The 21,546-nt window shown below is 44.0% G+C and overlaps 1 protein-coding gene across 1 annotated transcript in view; it reads left to right on the forward strand.

Moving 5' to 3' along the window:
* The window catches only part of VPS13A (vacuolar protein sorting 13 homolog A), a 322,609-nt gene that overhangs the window by 216,809 nt on the left and 84,254 nt on the right, over positions 1 to 21,546 (forward strand). The window contains exons 50-52 of the mRNA XM_050945432.1: positions 14,760 to 14,888; positions 16,699 to 16,832; positions 19,200 to 19,329. Coding sequence (XP_050801389.1) covers positions 14,760 to 14,888; positions 16,699 to 16,832; positions 19,200 to 19,329 — 393 coding nt within the window. The remainder of the gene's footprint in view (positions 1 to 14,759; positions 14,889 to 16,698; positions 16,833 to 19,199; positions 19,330 to 21,546) is intronic.

Genomic DNA, 21,546 nt, shown 5'->3' on the forward strand with positions numbered 1-21,546 from the left:
TGGAGAACATGAATAAGGAAATTATTTACTTGTTCCCATAATATAAGAACTAGGGGCCACCAAATGAAATTAATGGGCAGCAGGTTTAAAACAAATAAAAGGAAGTTCTTCTTCAGACCGTGCACACCTATGGAACCTATGGAACTCCTTGCCTAAGGAAGTTGTGAAGGCTAGGACTATAACAGGGTTTAAAAGAGAACTAGATAAATTCATGGAAGTTAAGTCCATTAATGGCTATTAGCCAGGATGGGTAAGGAATGGTGTCCCTAGCCTCTGTTTGTCAGAGGGTGCAGCTGGATTGCAGGAGAGAGATCACTTGATCATTGCCTGTTAGGTTTAGTCCCATTCGGGCACCTGGTATTGGCCACTGTCAGTAGACAAGGGTACTGGGCTGGATGGACCTTTGGTCTGACTCAGTATGGCCATTCTTATGTTATGTTCTTAATGGCACTGTAATACTTCGTGTTCATTTGACATCCCATTTCTTGTGAACCATAGTGTTTTTTTGTTTGGTTTTTTTACTGCTACTTCTGAACATTGAGAAGATACTTTTTTGAGTTAATAATTTTTACATCTCTTTCCTGAGTAGTTACAGTTACTTTCATCTGCCATTGTTTTGATTAAGCTAAATGATTTTGTGCATCTGAAAATTTTGCCACCTCATTGATCATCCCTTGTAACAGAACATTAATAAATATATTTAATGACACCAATCCTAGGGAACCTTTGAGCACTCTACTGTTAATCTTTTTGCCATATTGAAAATTGACCATTTTATTCCGACTCCGTGTTTTCTCTTAGCCATTTGCTAGTGCCTGATTATACTTACCTATTCTTGCCCACTTTCTACCTTGTTACCAGTTTGAGGGACCATGTCAAAGACTCTTTCAAAGTCCAGATAAAGTGTGCCAACTGCTCTCCTTCATAGGCTATTTAGTTGACATGCCACAAAATGCTAAAAGATTACAGAAGTACAGTTTCTTCTTCGAGTGATTGCTCACATCCATTCCAGTTAGGTGTGCGCGCTGTGCGTGCACGTTCGTCGGAAACTTTTTACCCTAGCAACTCCAGTGGGCCGGCAGGTCGCCCCCTGGAGTGGCGCCGCCATGGCGCTCAATATATACCCCTGCCGGCCCACCCGCTCCTCAGTTCCTTCTTACCGCCGTGTCGGTCGTTGGAACTGTGGAGCGTGGCATTGCTGTCCTCCACGTCCCTAGCTCTCCTTGTTAACTACTGTTATCACTACAGTTGTTAGTTAGTCGTTAAGTATAGTTAGTTAATTAGTGTTAGTGTAAATAGTATTGTATATAGTTGTTCGCCGGTCTGGGCTGTAGCCCTTCCCGGCACCGGGCTCATGCCTGGTTCGCCGGGATTTAAGCAGTGTGCTGCCTGTAAAAAGCCTATGCCAACCAGCGACCCCCACGACGCGTGTCTAAAGTGCCTGGGGGAATCGCACAGGTCGGACAAGTGCTGCATTTGCAAGGCTTTTAAGCCCAGGACAAAGAAGGAGAGAGACCAGAGACTCAGGACTCTCCTAATGGAAGCGGCACTTGACCCAGCGGCTTCACAGGCCGTGATCTCGACGCCGGCACCGGATCGCACCGGCACCGGAAAGACTCCCCGGCACCGACCTTCCCCGGCACCGGGTGCAGAAGCGAGACCATCAACGTCTGCTACTCCAGCCAGACAGATCCGAATGGACCGCCCGGCATCGACGTCGGCCGCGGCGCTACCGGCACCGTCGACTCCGGGCCCGGTGGGTCCGTCGAGTCCGGTACCGCCAAGCTCCCCCATAAGATCTGGGGTTGAGCTATTGGTCCCATCCACTCCGGAAACCTTCGCCTCGGCACGGGACCTTATCGCCCTGACTGAGTCAACTCAGCCGCCACCCCCGGTACCTCCGGTGCGGGTAGCATCTAGGGGCAAGCCCATGATGACGGCTCCGTCTCGGGACTCGCGCTCACGATCGAGGTCCTGACGCCACGGTCGCTCGAGATCCCGCCGCCGCTCGCAGTCCCGGCACCGCTCCCCTCGGCGGCACCGGTCGCACTCGCGGCACCGATCGACCTCCAGACGGTCGCGGTCTGACTCCAGCCGTCGATACCGGCACCGTGACTCTAGGAGCCAGTCTCGCCATCATTCAGCGCGCCGGTCGACCTCCCGGCACCGAGCTGGTGGCAGGTCCCGGTCCCGGTCGACCTCCCGGCACCACGTCGGTGGCAGGTCCCGGTTCCGATCCCGGCACCGAAGCAGCGGCCGGTACCGATCCAGATCCCGGCACCGAGACAGAACCCGGTCCCGATCCCGGCGCCGCTATGACTCCCGGTACCGATCCCCGGCACCGAGAAGATCTTCGGTGCCGAACCGCGCAGACTCCTATCAGCCGCGGTCGGCCCCGCCATGGCCTTCTAGACAGCCGTCGGTGTCGTCTCAAGCAGACAGCGTGTATGCGCTGGGCACCGACAGACAGGCGGCATTATTTCAGGACCCTCCGCAACAGGACCAGGGTCCGCAGCAGTGGGGGTTTTGGACACCCTGGGCATACCATCAACCCCAGGGCCCCCAGCAGCTTCCTGCTAGGCCTACAACGGCGGAGCACAGGGTGCCAGAGGCTTCGTTGTCTCGCCCCCCTCCCTCTCCGGATGGAGAGGAAGGATCGAAGCAGCAAGACCCTGGTCTTGCTCCTGAGACAGAGGCGAGGGCTGAGGGGGACCCCCCACTGGACACTTTCTTGCCAGGGGTCTCCTCATCCTCCTCCCCCGACGAAGCGGTGGCTGGCACTTCCTCCAATAGCCCTCCTCCGCTAGATCTCAGGGCACACCAAGACCTCCTTAGGCGAGTAGCACAGAATCTGAGCTTGCAAGCCGAGGAGGTCTCTGAGATCGAGGACCCCATCGTCACCATCCTCTCATCTGATGCTCCCACCAGGGTCGCCCTACCCTTCATTAGGACGATCCAGGCCAACGCCAATACAATCTGGCAGTCACCGGCCTCCGTCCCCCCTACGGCGAGGGGCGTCGAAAGGAAGTACATGGCCCCCTCCAAGGGCTACGAGTACCTCCACGTCCACCCGACACCGTGTTCCCTGGTGGTACAGTCGGTGAACGAGAGGGAGCGCCACGGACAGGAAGCCCCAGCCCCCAAATCCAAGGAGGCCAGGCGTATGGACCTCCTCGGCCGCAAGGTCTATTCGGCTGGGGCCCTTCAGCTCAGGGTTTCAAACCAGCAAGCCCTTCTCAGCAGATATGCTTTTAACTCATGGGTGGCAGCGGACAAATTCAAAGAGCTGCTGCCACAGGAGGCCCGGCAAGAATTTGCGGCCATTCTGGACGAGGGCAAGAAGGTTGCACGAACCTCGTTGCAGGCATCTTTGGACGCTGCAGACTCGGCTGCCCGCACCCTCGCCTCGGGGGTAACGATGCGCCGTATCTCCTGGCTTCAGGTCTCTGGCCTTCCACCGGAGCTCCAATACACCATCCAGGACCTCCTGTTCGAAGGCCAGGGCCTGTTTTCAGAAAAGACAGACCCCAGACTGAAAAGTCTTAAAGACAATCGGGTCATTATGCGCTCCCTCGGGATGCACACGCCAGGAACGCAGCGCAGACCCTTCCGGCCGCAGCAGCAACAGCAGCGTAGGCCATACCCCCAGTTCCGCCAACGGCAGGACCTTAATAGGCTCCGTGGCAGGAATGGAAGGCGTAGACATTCGGGGAACCAAGGGGGGCAGAATCAAAGCTCCTCTAAGCCCCCATCTGGGCCCAAGCCTTCGTTTTGAAGGTGCGCCCGAGGGCGCAGTAGCAGTTTTCCCCACGGATCCTTCCCCCCCGTTTTCCAACCGCCTTTCGTTTTTCCTCCCGGCGTGGACCCAAATAACATCGGACCGCTGGGTCTTACGCACGGTGCAGACGGGATACCGCCTGCAGTTTGTATCATTTCCTCCCTCCCGCCCCCCTTCCTCGTCACTCTTCAGGGACCCCTCTCACGAGCAGTTCCTTCGACAGGAGGTACAGACGCTCCTCAACAAAGGAGCTATAGAGGCGGTTCCGGAAAACGAGAAAGGCAAGGGGTTTTATTCCCGCTACTTTCTGATCCCCAAGGCCAAGGGAGGCCTCAGGCCTATCCTCGACCTGCGAGAGCTCAACAAATGCCTAGTGAAGTTGAAGTTCCGCATGGTATCCCTGGGGACCATTATCCCATCCCTGGATCCGGGAGACTGGTATGCCGCCCTCGACATGCAGGACGCTTATTTTCACATTGCCATTTGGCCACACCACAGACGTTTCCTTCGATTCGTGGTGGGCCGCCTTCACTACCAATTTGCAGTCCTCCCATTTGCCCTTTCTGCGGCTCCGAGGGTATTCACAAAATGCATGGCCGTCGTTGTGGCACATCTTCGGCGCAGTCGTATCCACGTGTTCCCTTACCTAGACGATGGGTTAATTCGGGGCACGTCGGAGCTACAGGTTTGCAGCCACGTCCGCAGGATCACCGGCCTGTTTGCTACCTTAGGCCTCATCATCAACGTAGACAAGTCCACCCTGCCCCCCACGCAGAGGGTGGAGTTCATCGGGGCCGTCCTGGACTCCACCGTGGCCAGGGCTCTTCTGCCGTTTCCAAGGTTCCAGGCGTTGTCGGCGATCGTTCAGCGATTGCGGGCAGCCCCCTTAACATCAATACGGACATGTCTAACCCTGTTAGGCCACATGGCAGCATGCACATTTGTGACCGGTTACGCTCGGCTCCGCATGAGGCCCCTCCAGTTGTGGCTCATCGCACATTACCGGCCGGCAAGGCAACCACTAGACATGCTGATCACAATCCCCCAGGGGGTGTTGGATTCTCTCAGCTGGTGGCTAGACCAGTCCGTAGTGTGTGCGGGGCTCCCATTCCACCCACCCCAGCCCTCGGTGTCCCTAACGACGGATGCCTCGGATCTCGGCTGGGGGGCCCACCTGGGATCCCTGAGAACACAGGGCCTGTGGTCCCCGCAGGAGGTGAAGCTGCACATCAACATGCGGGAGTTGAGAGCGGTCCGCCTTGCTTGTCAAACGTTCTGTCACCAGCTTCGGGGTCGTTGTGTCGCAGTGTTTACCGACAACACGACGACCATGTACTATATCAATAAGCAGGGCGGCACCAGATCCTCTCCCCTATGTCACGAGGCGATGCAACTCTGGGACTTTTGTGTAGCCCACTCCATTCACCTAACGGCTTCCTTCCTCCCCGGAGTACGGAACACGCTGGCGGACCGCCTGAGCAGATCCTTCCTCTCACACGAGTGGTCCCTTCGCCCGGACGTCGCCCTCTCGATCTTCCTGAGGTGGGGTTATCCCCATGTGGACCTCTTCGCGTCCGGGGGGAACAGGAAATGCCAGGCGTTCTGCTCTTTGCAGGGCAGGGAACCCGGGTCTATAGCGGATGCCTTCCTTATTCCGTGGACGACCCACTTGTTCTACGCGTTTCCCCCGTTCCCGCTGGTCCACAGGGTCCTTCTGAAGGTGCGCAGGGACAGGGCTCGCGTGATCATGGTAGCCCCGGCGTGGCCCAGGCAACATTGGTACCCCATGTTGCTGGACCTGGCCATAGCCGACCCAGTTCCCCTGCCCCTTCACCCGGACCTGATCACCCAGGAACACGGGACTCTCTGTCACCCGGACCTGCAGTCGCTGCACCTAGCGGCGTGGTTCCTGCGTGGCTGACCAATGCTGAGCTGCACTGCTCCACCCCGGTACGGGAGATACTCTTGGGCAGCAGGAAGCCTTCCACTAGAGCTACATACTCGGCCAAGTGGAAGCGTTTCTCCTGTTGGTGCGTGGAGAAAGGTCTCCGCCCTATGGAAGTTTCGGTGGCCAATATTTTAGACTATATTTGGTCCCTCAAACAACAGGGCCTGGCGATATCGTCCTTGCGGGTCCACCTGGCGGCTATCTCCACCTTTCACCCGGGTGGGGATGGCCGCTCCGTTTTTTCTCACCCGACGGTGACTAGATTCCTGAAGGGGCTGGAACGTTTGTACCCTAACGTCCGACTCCCTACTCCAACCTGGGATCTTAACCTGGTGTTGTCTCGGCTCATGGGGCCCCCCTTCGAGCCGTTAGCTACCTGCTCCCTACTCTATCTCTCTTGGAAGACTGCCTTTCTAGTAGCTATCACCTCAGCTAGACGGGTGTCGGAACTCCGGGCTCTCGTGGTAGACCCCCCGTATACAGTCTTCCATAAAGATAAGGTGCAGCTGAGGCCACACCCTGCCTTTCTCCCCAAGGTGGTCTCAGCCTTCCACATCAACCAAGAGATATTCCTCCCGGTTTTTTTCCCGAAACCTCACTCTTCAGGCAGGGAGCAACAGCTCCACTCGCTTGATGTCCGTAGGGCTCTCGCGTTCTATGTGGAGAGGACCAGACCGTTCCGCAAATCCCCCCAGCTTTTCGTGGCAGTAGCGGACCGCATGAAGGGGCTTCCCATTTCTTCGCAGAGGTTATCCTCGTGGGTAACGTCCTGTATCAGGACCTGCTATGACTTGGCCCACGTCCCTACGGACCGTGTCACTGCGCATTCTACCAGGGCACAGGCGTCGTCGCTGGCTTTCCTCGCCCGTGTGCCCATCCAGGAAATCTGTCGGGCAGCGACCTGGTCATCGGTCCACACCTTTGCTTCCCACTACGCCCTGGTCCAGCAGTCAAGAGAGGATGCGGCCTTCGGATCTGCAGTGCTCCATGCCGCTACTTCTCACTCCGACCCCACCGCCTAGGTATGGCTTGGGATTCACCTAACTGGAATGGATGTGAGTAATCACTCGAAGAAGAAAAGACGGTTACTCACCTTTGTAGCTGTTGTTCTTTTAGATGTGTTGCTCACATCCATTCCACACCCGCCCTCCTTCCCCACTGTCGGAGTAGCCGGCAAGAAGGAACTGAGGAGCGGGTGGGCCGGCAAGGGTATATATTGAGCGCCATGGTGGCGCCACTCCAGGGGGCGACCTGCCGGCCCACTGGAGTTGCTAGGGTAAAAAGTTTCCGACGAACGTGCACGCGCGGCGCACACACCTAACTGGAATGGATGTGAGCAACACATCTCGAAGAACAACAGTTACAAAGGTGAGTAACCTTCTTTTTCCTTTACTTGATGCTATTACTGGCTTGGCCACATCATATTGTGCTCACCAAGGTATTTTATAATTGCATTTTTACCAAGAATCAGAGAAACACGGGGCTGGAATGGACCTTGAGCAGTCATCTAGTCAATCGTGAGACAGGACCAAGTATACCTAGATCCTCCCTTGACAGGTGTTTGTCCAACATGTTCTAAAAAACTTACAGTGATAGAGATTCCACAATCTCCCTTGGTAACCTATTCCGTTGCTTAACTCTCTCTATAGGTTGAAAGTTTTTCCTAGTAACTAACCTACCTTTTCCTTGCTGTAAATTAAGCTGATTATTCAGTGCACGTGGACAACAACTGATCACCTTCCTCTATATAACAGCTTTTAATATATGTGAAGACGAATATCGGGTCCTCTCGGTCATCTTTTCTCAAAACTAAATATACCCAGTTTTTTAACCTTTCCTCATAACTCATGTTATCTAAACCTTTTATTGTTTTTGTTGCTCTCAGTTGGATTCTCCCCAGATGGTCCACATCTTTCTTAAAGGGTGGCACCCAAAACTGAGCACAGTATTCCAGCTGAAGCCTCACCAATGCTGAGTAGAGTAGGATAATTGTGTCCCATGTCTTACATACAGCATTCCTGTTAATATATCCCAAAATTTTAGCCTTTTTCACTACTACATCACATTGGGATGTCATATACAATTTGTGATTGACTCTATATCCCCTAGATCCTTTTCTGCAGTACCGTGTCTAACAGAAGTGTAGTACTTTGCACTTGTTTTTATTTAATTTCATCTGGTTGATTTCAGACCAATTCACCAGTTTATCGAAGTTATTTTGAATTCTAATTCTGTGCTCCAAAGTGCTTACTACCCCTCCCAGCTTGGTGTCAGCCACAAATGTTATAAGCATACTCTCCACTCCATCATCCAAGTCATTAATGAAAATATTGAACAGCCCTGGACTCACTGCTTTTCCAGATACTAAAGTGAGGCGTTGTAGATCTCAGGATCATCGCTAAAAACATTTTAAAACATAGATAAATTTGTTGCCCTCCCGTTCTCCAGTATAGTAACAGATTTTTCACTGAATGTCCTCTATATGGTCCCACTCCTGGGACACTCTGACTGATGCAGCTTGAACAACAGCAGTGCCTATTGGAGCTTTCCCGCACCTTTCCTGACCCTTCCTTCACTGTTTGTATTTGCATCATTCAGATTTGCATCTAGACATGGAACTGGATAAGATCCTTTGTCAGAAGGATAGATACTATTCTACACAAGGATTTGGGACAGTATCTGTATCACCCATGATTTTACCCATAGATCTAAATACAGGCTTTTGACTTGATTGGCAAACTCAATCATGGGATCTATACACGGATCCAGGAAGGATTTCAGTCTTTGGATCTGAAAAGCGTGGATCTGATTGTACAATGGAGAGGGAGAGAGAAGGGGGTCCTATGATTTTGCAGGATGCTTTATCAGACATGGAAGAGCAAATAGAACAGCCACAGGAGTGTTGAACGTGGACTTTGGAGACATAACGTCTCCAGAAGAAAGTGTTTGGGGTGTCATTAATGTCATCATCATCATAAGATGCTGTATTATACCATGAATTAGACAGAATGGCTAAAATGACAAAAACATTTAATATTTATTCAGTGTCCATAGAGAAAGATGGTACAACCTATATTTGATAAATTAGTGGAGTCTGCAAGACAGAGGGTTACACTTGCTTTACTAAATGGACTTTGTCAAGCAGCAAAAGCAACATGGTCTGCACTTCCATCAGTGCAGCTGATGTCTAAAAGGGTAGATTAATTATATCAGTTTCCCCAAGAAGACTTATTAATGTTTCACATCCATCCATCCTCAAATTCGTTGGTGATGGAAGCTACACTGAAGAGATTCATTCAACACCAGATGAGAAGAAAGGGAAGAACATGCCAGAAAGAAGAAATTTCTCCTCTGCTACCTTTGGCATAAGAGTAGCAAATTATCAGGCAATGGTGGCATGCTGTCAGTACCATCTATGGGGAAATATGTCAGCCTATATAAAGAATCAACGAGATGACCAGAGAAGGGTGGCAAATCCATTGTGGTGAAATGTCAGAGTGCTGCTAAGCTTGATTTGAGGACAACTTTTGAGTCTTTGGCTATTTCGGCTAGGTCTGTAGTTTTGGGCCTATCTTTGACACCATGCCTGGTTAAGATCTGTGGGTCTTCCTCCAGAGATGAGAATGAGATCTGAAGATCTCCTGTTTGAAGGGAATGGTTTATTTAGTTAAAAACAGATGAGGTTTTAGGGGAAATGAAGAATATTAAGTTTACAGCCAAATTCTCATGTGTTTTTTAAAAAATAAGCAGCTGTACGTGCCTTTATTTAGGTACTATACACAGTAACCTCCATCTTCATCCTATTTTTATCAAAAGAGGAATTATCATCAGTGGACTCGTCATCAACAACAGCAATAGAAAGAGAAACCTTTTAAGCCCCGCAGTAAAGGGATACTATCCATTACACCATCTTCTGGATCTCAACCTCAATCCTGTTTTTACATGAGAACATAGGACCTGCAAATCAGTCGTATCCAGTGCCTGCCCTACCCCGTTTGGAGACCTCCTATCCCAGTTCTGCCATCAGTGGCAGTCTATAACATCAGACAGAACAAATCTAGAAATTATTTTCAACAGATACTTTATCAAATTCAAAACTCTGTCTCCAACCCTTGTCTCTCATCCTTCTTCAGGGACCCATCACATGAGAGCCTGCTGAGAGTCAAAGTTCTCTGCCTTCTAAAAACCAGGAGCTATAGAGGACGTGCTGCATATAAAAGAAGGGAAAGGGTTTTTATTCAAGATACTTAGTTATTTTAAAACGAGGTGGGAGATCTTTGTCCCATATTATATATCAGGATGCTAAATGCATTTCATTGAAGTTTTCAGTTCTGCGTGTTGTCCCTAGCCTTCATCATTTGCTTCCTTTCTATTCAGAACTGGTTTGTCACTGTCAATCTAAAGGATATGTATTTTCAGACTTCAGTAGACGATCCATCGGAAATACCTGCATTTTATTTAAGAAAGGACCACTTCCACTCAAGTTCCTTCCCTTTTGTCTTTCTGCTGTACCAGGTGTTTTCAAACAGTGTCCTTCCATAGTGGCAACATGTCTGAGAAAGCAAGGGATTTTCATTTCTCCTTATCTAGACAATTGGCTAGTCACAGCATCGTCAAGAAAGTAGTTACTGAATATAACGCAGATTTGCTAATATAGATCCTTATACAGCACCTATTCAGTATATTTTAGAGTATTTGCTACATCTTCAAATGTTTAGTCTCTTGCTGTCTTTTGTTAAGGTCCATCTCTTCGTAGTTTCAATACACCTTGTTACATAGATTTATTATCCATAGGATGTTCATTATATGGTTAAAAGATTTCTAAAAGGACTTAATTTATATCTACCAGTTAGAGATCCTGTATCATCTTGGGATCTAAATATAGTGCTTGCTCATCTCATGCAACACTCTTTTGAACCTTTGGGGAATGTACATTTTTCCATTTATCCATTAAAACAGCTTCTGTAATAGCTATTCAGCAAGGAGAAAAAGTGAACTTCAAGAATTGATGGATGAGCCACCATTTACTGCCTTTCATAAGGACAAACTATTGCTATGTCCCCGCTCTAGGTTTTTACTTATGGTGATTTCTGAGTTTCATATAAATCAAGCAAGTAATGTTCTGGTATTCTTTTCTAAACTTTTTAGTCATGTAAGGAAGGCTAGACTGCATACTCTGGATGTTAAAAGAGCTTTAGTATAGTATTTGGACAGAAATAAACATTTTAGACAAATTCCCAACATGTTCATCTTTTACACAGATGGCTCACACTCACTACTCAAATTTTATCTAGATGGGTTAAGTGTTATATACAAGAAGTGTATGTTAGCATCTGGTCTGCTCCACAAAGGGATTTTTAGCACATTCTGCTAAAGTGAAAGTAGCCTTTATGACTTTTACTAAAAACTTGCAGGAAGTTGCAAGATAGCTGTGTGGAGCCCCATTAATACTTTTACTAAACACTATGTTCTAGACTTAGCGTCTAGCTGAGATGCAGGGTTTGGTGAAGCAATTTTCAAGTCCTTATTCAATTGCGACTCCATGGCCCACCTTACAAGGATTAGTATACTGCTAAGCAATCTATCCCAGGAATAGGAATATGCAGAGGACACATAGAAAGGAAATGAAAGTTACTCACCTGAGTCCCCTAAGCTGGACTGCATATGCATACTCCTTTCCATCCTTCCCCTCTTCCTTGGGGTCATACTTAACAGAGGATCTGGGGTCACAGGAGAAGGAACTGAAGCAGCTGGAGCATAATGCCCCCTTTTGTGTCCTCATCCTCCAAATATTCACAAACACTGAGAGGAGCGGCACATGAGTGTTGCATGAGATGCCACACTAGTTAAGGTTCTGTTCAAGTTGCACTAGTGGAAGCATCCCAAGCATGGGAGTATGCAGAGTCCATGTTGAAGAACCCAAGTTACAGGTTAGTAAGCTTCAATTTTAATGAAAAATGTCAAAATTTGTTGCAACTCAGCCACACTTTTTTCTCAAATTCCTCAAAATGTCTTGGGTATTTACTACCTAGTCCTAAGCTCACTTGTTGCTCTCTAACTTATCTGTTTGTGCCAGCTCCTCCTTTTTTGACACCTTTGCTCTGACAATGCCCCGTTTTCTTTGTCACAGCCTGGCCTAGTCCCCCTCTAGATGGTCACCAGTCTGTAAGTGAACCCAGTCTCTGGACTCCACATGCTTCTAGCTCTGGGTTTCTAGGGTGCATTCACAGGAAAAGACTTCTTGTCTGAACCCATCTTTGGGATGTGGGACTCTGCAGTCCAGTTGCTTGAGTCCAATAAACCAGTTCCTCTGACTTCCTGAGCCCCCAGTTGCTTACATATACTCCCAAAGTGTTTCCCACCTAGTTGTGGGCACTCTGGCTTCTAATTTTAACTCTTTCAGAGACAACGTTGCAGGCAAGCAATGAACATAGGTTTAACAAAGGAATTTCTTAACCAGTCACTTTATTCTTAAAAAGCACAGGAGTTAGAGATACTTGTAAAATAACAAGTCCTGAGACATTCTCCCTCTCCACCACAGTCAGAACTCACCCCTTTATTGATTCTGAGGTTTTGTCAGCATTTCTTCTTAAATGTGGTGATGAATGGCCTCCCATCTCACAGAAGTTACCCCCTCTTAAATAGTCTCTCTCCCTTTCATCGTGTGCTCAGGCTGAGAAGCTGCAGATCCACTAGCCATGCTGGTGCCCCTGGGTAGAAAATCCAGTGTCTTGCTGGGATTAGGCCAGCAGTTGAAACACAATCCAAGTTGATAGCTGCACATTGCTCTGTGATGGGATGGATTAATTCAGTATATCACAATGGCAAGGTTAGACATGCCTTCAGAACATAGTAGAACATGGAGTTCCTTGTATAAAATGAAGATTACAGTTTGACACAGTCATATCTCACACTGTCACATCTATTACCATGTAAAGATGAGTTTTGGCATAAGCATGACCTCAGCATGCTCTGTGGCTAAGACTAGTGCAAAAAAAAATTGCCTAGTTTTTCTCCAAGTCTTCCTTATCCTTAATTGCTAGCATTACTCCATTTTGCAGTTTTCCTGCTTCTGATATATGAAACAACTGTCTATCACCTTCTTTGTTTTGGGCTATTTAATCTTCAGATTTCCTCTTAGCTTTCCTAATTTCCATCTTATAGTTTACCTTTCCATTTTACCTTTCATAGTTTTTCTTTTTGTTTGCTTCTTGAGAATGAATTTCCATTGTCTGTAGCGTACCCTTTTCACTTGAATAACCTAGTCAGTCTTGCTATTTAACTAATTTATTTTCTTGTCTTCCTGCTTCCTGGGGTCTGAGAATCTGTGGGAGAGGGAACTTGATGGCCTGGTAAGTTAGTGAACTAGCCCTTCGCTGTTGGAAATTTTGAGTTCACATTGTTGTACGGTCGTACAAAATTGAGTATGCTAGTCTCACCCTAATACTACAGTTCATATTATTTTCCTTTGGAGAGGCGCATTACTGAGATATCAGATGTGGCAGGTATGTATTTAAAGAGGAAGAGTTTTCTGGGCAAGCTTGTTTAATATTTGTTCAAACAATCCCTGGCTCTTGTTTAGTGTCTCCTTCCATAAGAATTAAACTTACCGTAAATTTTAAAGGTATAGTTTTTAAAAGTCTAAATGTGCACGGGACTCGAGACCTCACTACTATTCCTAGTGACCTTCTGTAAGATCCCTGTAAAGTCATATCTTTCAGTGCCTCTCTTTCTCCTCTCCCTCTTTGCCTGTATTTTCTATGTGAAAATAAGCTCTTTGTCTCTTCTTATGTGATTGTAGACTCTAGTACAATGGGGCTGTGGTCTTGGTTGAGGCCTTTATGTACTACTGAAATATAAATAATAATAATGAAGTCAACTTCAATGAATGACCAAAAAAATTTCAGTTGACTGACAGTGAAAGAAAGGAATTCATTACACTAGCAGCAAAACATGCTGTACTTACTTAAGGAAAAGGCAAGTCTAATTTTAATTGGCCTTATAATACACTATATAAAATTGGAAAATGTTAAAAAAGACAGTGGGTAAGACATTGCTAATAAAGAGCAATGTGCGGGGTTGGATTTAATTACACAGTCCTTTAACAGGAAAGGTAAGTATAAAAATACACTAACATGCTGATACCTGACTTAATTTGCTTATTTAGAGAGTTGAACATATAATAGGTTTTACCGTTATGCTAAAGTGAGATTTTTCTCACTGAATGTCACTGTTGAAGCTGATAAATAATTCATAATTTTTGGTAAAAGAGATACCAAAGTTCTTAAATTAGAGTATGTCTTTTGCAGACTGATAAGGCATAACCAGTCAGTCACACCTGTGCGCCAGCTTTCATGAATATATGGCTGGGACTTCCTCAGCAATAAGGAGAAAAAAATACAAGCCCCCATACATGTTAAATGGATTAAACAGGAAACTGGTGGTTAAAAAAGCCAGAGCTTTCTTAATATACTCTAAATTTTAATTTGGTTTTCCATTACAGGTGCTGTTCTCTTTTTTAAATGCTATATGTGTTGGCCTCCATTCCTTTTTTACCATTAGTTCCTCACCCCTCCTTTCCACTCCCTTGCTCTACCATAAATGTTCTGGGTTCCTTTTTAGATTAGGTAACTGTTTAGAAAATTCTAACAGAGCTCCCTATTCATTTTACAGCAGTTAAGATGAAAGTGTTTTTAAAAATCAATATATTTTCTTGCTGCCGAGCACTGTAGGAGGTTGAGACTACAGCCTATCATGTCAACCGTTGTTGTCTCATTGTTTCCTTATACTCCCCCATTGGTCTGTCCATATCCGTATGCTGTCTCTTGTCTGGTACTTGCATTGTAAACTCTTTGGGGCAGGGACTGCCTTTTGCCCTATGCTTGTACAGCATCTAGCATGATGGGGTCTTGGCCCTTGATGCTGTAATATAAATTATAGTAATAAGAAGAAAAGTGCCATTTGAGGGCTGCATAGCAGTTTTCCATTCTGATTTCTATTCATTTGAATATAACATTTATTATTTTATTCTAGTGCATTCCCTTTTGGCCTGAAAATGATTCAAATAAACTGCTGATTAGAGTTGAAAACTCCAACATTCCCCCCAAGATGATCTGTTTTAATAAGCAAGAAAACTGTACATTGCTGTATTTGGGCAATAAGGTAAGTGATTTTTTTTTTTAGTAATTATAGAGGACAACATAAATCTATACTCTACCTCCTCCCATATGAAACTCTTCTCCTAATCCAAAAACAATGGGGTATTCCAAAATATATATATATAAAATCTTCATATGTTCTATAAAAAATAAACCTGTCAAAACTGAAATGTTGGCTGTTTTGAATGTTGACTGGGCTTCATGCCTATTTCATTTGCATTAGTTTTACACTGGTAGAACTGTATTGACATCAATGGAGTTGCTCCTGGTTTATAAATGAAATCCTGTTTAAACGAAATCAGAATCAGGTCTGTTGTATTTGCTGCTAGTGTTTATTCCGTTAATTATCTCTCATGTTAAAGTTTTTACTTACTTACTGAAAACAGGTAGCTAATACTCTACATTTTGTAAGTCTGCATTTTTGCAATTTACCAGTTCATTTCTGGCCCAGGTGTGAGTGACTTTGTAATCTTGATGTCAGGTGAAGGTGGAGGAAGAAGGATTGTAAGGTAGATATTCAGCTGATGTAAAGGTCTTGGAGCACCATTTAAGTCAGTGGAGCAGTGATCATATATCTGAGCTGAGAATCTAGACCACAGTGTACAGTACATTATTAGGATCCTGTAAAATGAACTATAACTTTTACCGCTTTGTTTACTGTATCTGAATGGAAAAGTCATAGAAGTCAGGGTTTGCTGTAGGACTGCTACCTGTATTACAATTATTAAGAGTGGTTTTGATTCTTATTATTGAACATTTATTTGAAGAACTTTTTTCACATACAGCTAAAAATTTTAAACTCAGTGCAGTGTCTTTAGGAAACATGAATATAATTAGAGATAAGTGAAAATAAAGGCCCACGTGCTTCTAAATTAATTTCCCGTATTAAAAGTGATCTTTTGGGGACAGGCTACATTTCAGTTTAGCACTGGCTTATGTTAATTGAAAATATATAAAATGTTAGAAATAGCCAGTTTATAACAGTTGTAGTCAGTTGCCCTATTTGTAGATTTATCCATTACTTTTTCATTTTGTATGTGTAGGGACATTGCTGATTGTTATGGTGGCTTTTTAAACTTCATGAATTTCTGAACTTCCTACAGTGCATGTTTTATTATCTTGAGGTAGCACAACATAGTCAAATGAAATTAAGCATCACAAGAGCTATGTTCACAGGCTTAAGGATATACGTTTATTGCCACTGGTTAGTTTGTCTGATAGAGTCAGTCTTATCTCTGCCTAAACAGATTGTTATAGGGTTGCGTTCTCCAGCTTTGTGGGAGAGAAGGTTAGGTGCAGCCTTAACAAAAGCGTATTGTTGAGGTCAGAATTTTCAAACTCGTCAAGCATGCCCTGGAGTTTAAATGATCCAATTGCTCTGTCAGCAAATAACGTTATTATTTGAGGGTGTAGAATGCCTATGTAGTCTTGGAACACTAAATTATTTATATATATATATATACACACACACAGAGATATACACTAAATTATATCTATATATCTATATCTATATCTATATCTATATATATATATAGGTATATCTATCTATCTATCTATCTATATCTCATAGAACTGGAAGGGACCTTGAAAGGTCATTGAGTTCAGCCCCCTGCTTTCACTAGCAGGACCATGCAGCCTCTCTTTCCTGACTTTCAGTATGTGGTCAGGAAAATATAATAAAAGTAGATTAAAGCAGATGTTTGTGGTTTAGCTTATGGGGTTAAATGTTTTCACATTGTAAAAAGTAAATGATATTTTATACATTAAAAGGTTTATCACACCACTGATACTTACTCTTATTTCCTATCTGATAGCTTGGTGGCATTATAGTGGATGTTAACCTGACCGAACGTTCTACAGTAATTACTTTATCAGATTACCATGACGGTGCAGCTCCATTCCTGTTAATTAACCATACCAAGGAAGAGATGATTGAATATGGGCAGAGGTATGTATGCAATGTTGTTATAAAACTCTCCATAGCATGTAGGTGCAGACTGTATATATAAACTTGCATGTGTATATATGCTTACGGTGTATGTGTTACAGGGTCGCATACATGTGCGTATGCACATATATAATTGTGTGTGTGAGAGCAAGAACGTGCAACTCGTACACTGTATGCATATATACACATGAAAGTTTTCTATAGTTCTGCGTGCTGTCTCTCAAAGAGCTGTGAAAAATGAGATTAAAAAACAACAACAAAATATTCAGCATATTTCATGAGGTGGAGATACACTCAAAGTATGCATCATAGATGGTATTCTGTTGTTGGATGGGATGTATTGTTAATGAAGCAGTGTTGTATTGTCCATGAGGCATGGGGCTACAAGAAGAAAAAACATGATGGTATAGATAGGACACTTATCTGCAACCAAGGAGAACTGGGTTCTATTCCTGGCTTTACACAGACTTGCCACATGATGCTGGGCAAGTCACTAAAACCAAATTGTCACACACAGCCACTCATTCATGGACCTCATTTTCTGGGTGTGCAACATGTTGGGCCTGATATTGGTAGACAGTGAGCACTCACAACTCTAACTGAGATCATTAGGGGCTGTGGATACTCAGCCCCTCTGCAAAATGGCACCTTTTGATGTTTCAGTGGAGGTACTCAAAATTAATGGACTGTTTTGAAAATTGTAGTTTGCTGTTTGGAGATGTGCAGTTAAGAGAGAGGATAGCTGTTAGTTGGACCCAGTGGCTATAGGCACTTTTTGCTGCAAAAACTATATGAATCCTGCTTCTTTTTGTTTGTGTATATTTTTGTTTCTTGTTGAATGAAGTTGTGGCATTTGAACATCATATTATTTCTGGCTTGTTGAGGTGTCTTTCGGGAATCCTCCATGTAATTTTAAAGCTATAGTAGATGAAGTTGTTTACCCAAGAAACAAACAAAACAGTACATTATAGTGGGGGGAGACCAGTTCCTGATAGTATTACAACATACTGCACCAGACCCCCTAGCCGTGTCAAGGCTGTATAGATCTGTAAAGTTTGTACTTTTTGCAGATATCCGTAATACAGTACTGAGACACTACAGACTAAACTTTCATGCCTCAGCCAGCAAATTCTGTGGTAGAGTATGCTCCAGGTAGTTGCATCTATAAATACATTGTTCTTCCCTAGAAATGTTTGTGTGATAGACAGTACTCAGCCTAGATTCCCTTCATGATTTCTAAGCTCTGCTTTCTGCCTTCTTGTTACTTATTTGCCATTAGTAATCGATAAGTACTGCGAATGGAAATTTTACTAATAATTAATATCAGGTAGATTTCATACTATTTTTAGAATTTGAATAAAATAGATATACAGGTTGACCAAACACACGCGAGATTTTAAAAGGAAACAAATATAGGCTATGGATAAGATTTACTAATACACCTCTACTCCGATATAATGGGACCCGATTTAACACGAATTCGGATATAACACGGTAAAGCAGTGTTCTGGGAGGGCTGGGCTGCACGCTCTAGTGGATCGAAGCAAGTTCGATATAACACGGTTTCACATATAACATGGAAAGGTTTTTTGGCTCCCAAGGACAGCGTTATATCAGGGTAGAGGTGTACTTGTATGAGAAGTTCATTTATGTTGTTAATAAAATATTTTTAAAAATTATAATTCCACTAAGCTGAATTATCCCACACTTCGTAAAATTATAAACATGTACTACTGATTTAATTACTCTTCTCTAAAGTTTGTGTGTGTGTGTATTATTTAACCACTGAATAGTGCTTTAAATGCACACTTTTATAGTTTAAAAAAACAGAGCAAAAACCTTTATTAATGTATTCCAAGTGGAGTATTGCCAAGAAACAGGAAGCCCACTAATGATACATTGATATCATCTTGGATAGCTGCTTTCAGCTTCTTGAAAGGGGGTTCCAGAGAGGATGGATCTAGACTTCTCTCAGTGGTACCATATGACAGAACAAGAATTAATGGTCTCATGTTGCAGTGGGGGAGGTTTAGGTTGGATATTAGGAAAAACTTTTTCACTAGGAGGGTGGTGAAGCATTGGAATGGGTTACCTAGGGAGGTGGTGGAATCTCCTTCCTTAGAGGTTTTTAAGGTCAGGCTTGCCAAAGCCCTGATTGGGATGATTTAGTTGGAGATTGGTCCTGCTTTGAGCAGGGGGTTAAACTAGATGACCTCCTAAAATCCCTTCCAACCCTGATATTCTATGATTCTATGAAAGTGAGAATAAATTAACAGGTAAGAAATGGTGCAATTCTTTGGCGTGTTAGATTTTGAGTTTGTTGTATAAAAGATAATTGAATATATATTGTTAATCATTATTTTGCAGTTCTCTCAATGTGATGGAGGACTGTCTCATGCCAAATAAAGCAGTATTGTACACTTGGGCTGATCCGGTTGGCTCTAGAAAGTTGAAATGGAAATGTGGAAAATGCAATGGGGAAGTAACACAAAAAGATGTACGTGTACTATTTAACATCATAGAACTCTTACCAGTGCTAACTGTTGATATTGTATTTCTGTATGTTAATTTTAGGCCCCAGTATTGCCTTTCTGATGCTCATAATTATGAAAGCAGCTTTCTGGCACAGATACTAGCAGGCTGGCTGTACTTTATTTATTTACAGACATATTTTTTCTAAAAAATTGGTGCTTGATTAAAATACCTTTTAAAATGTGGTTTATAGTTACCTGGCAAAGTAGTCAGAAGTCAGAAATGTTGATATTAAGGTTGCCTGCCAACCTAAGTTCTTTCTCTTGTGTTATGCACTGCAATAGCCTTTAAATACATGATCTCAACAAATAGAAAAAAAACTGGGTTTGTTTTTTACAGTCTTAGATACGCACTATTAGAAGGTGGTATACTTACGTATTATTCTGGAGGTATCAGACACTCCATGAAAGTCATTCAGTCTTGCAGAACCCTGTTGCATTTAAGGCATGATGGAAAGACTCACATTCACTTCAGTAGGCTTTGGATTAGGCTCTTCTTGCACACTTTTGAAGATGCACCTTACAGGTTGTAGGACAAAGTATAATACATATTGTATTTGAAAAATAGCATGCAATCTTTTAAATTTAAGTGCTTCAGAGTATACAGGGGGCAACATTTAAGCTTATTCATGCAACCTCAACTTTGACATTTTCTTTATTTTGATTGCTAACAGTGTAACTGTAATGTCCTCCTAACATGGTGGTGGTTCAATGGAATTTTTTAGTTCTTATTTTAAAAATAAGTTCCAGGAAAGTTTGTTAGACACCTCTGGACCCCACTCTATTTTGCAGAGGAGTGCTGATTCACTGAGTGCAGTGTCAATAGTTTTTTTTATTTGTTCTTGTAGTATTCTAGAAACTTCATCCTTGTTAAATTCTGTAGGACTTTTCCATAAGGGAAGAACCAGAATATCAATTGTTGAAAACTTAGGAGGTGACTAAGAAAGGAAAGAAGCAAAGAGATACAAAACAAAACAATTTAATGACAGTTTTTCATAGGGAACATTCACACTACCCACCAGATCGGCTAGTAGCGATCGATCTATTGGGGATCGATTTATTGCGTCTTGTCTAGAGGCAATAAATTGATCCTTGAACACGCTCCTCGTCCACTCCGGAACTCCACCGAGACGGAAGCGGAGTCGATGGGGGAGCCACGGCCATCGATCCCATGCTGTGAGGATGAGAGGTACGTCGATCTAAGATACATCGACTTCAGCTATGCTAGTCTCATAGCTGAAGCTGCGTATCTTAGATTGATCCCCCCTATCCCCCAAGTGTAGACCAGGCAAGAATATGAGATATTGGAGAAATAAGGGCCAAATGAACACGTCTGTCATTTTCCTAATGAATGGGTAGTGCTATGGGAATTGTTAAATAATTATGTTGCCATTTTCCTTTATTCGGGTAACTAAATATTGCCAGTTTTGTTATACTGGAGACTTGCCTATGAGAATAGAGGAATTTTTAGTGTGTGGCAGCAAGGTCCACATGGATAGTTAGTGCATGACACACTAGTGCCAGGTAGATTTACAACCCAGCTTGCAGCACACTGACTGTATAGACAAACCCTGATTTCACAAAAGTGCTGCTTGTGTTAATAGAGTTCTTGGATTTAATAGTTTTCTAACGTTTCTCTTCAAGAATTCGAAACCTGGTTTAATACTCTAAAACTACAAAGTTCAGCTTATTTGTTATGTGTTAAGACCAGTTTACTGTAGGAATTATCCTTTAAACTGCGGAAACAAATAATAAACCACATATTTAAAACACAGCACTATGTTACAACCAATTTTAAGTGCATAACTCCTGCTGAAAACAATAGGAGTTTGTACAAGAATGGAGAATAGATTATGTCTGTAAGAGCCTAACTTTTGAAAACCATGACAGATTCTTAGTTATGGAGACCTGAGACAGTTGCCAAAAAGCTCTTTTTATAGCCAGAGCAACCAATCATAATTTAAGATATTGTTCCATTTCACTTTTTGAAGATATGGAAATACTTTAAAGCATAAGAATATTTTACACATTCTGGTACATTAAAACAAAAAAATCCATTTTCATTATATTAATCACCTGAATAGAAATGTTTTGTGTTATTCAGGCTATATTTAAAACAGTACCGATATATAGTTAACTTTTTATTTCTCTTATGCTAACTGTTCTTTTGGTTTCAGTTTTAT

This window comes from Gopherus flavomarginatus, chromosome 3 (genome assembly GCF_025201925.1).
Source record: "Gopherus flavomarginatus isolate rGopFla2 chromosome 3, rGopFla2.mat.asm, whole genome shotgun sequence".
NCBI classification, from domain to species: domain Eukaryota; kingdom Metazoa; phylum Chordata; order Testudines; family Testudinidae; genus Gopherus; species Gopherus flavomarginatus.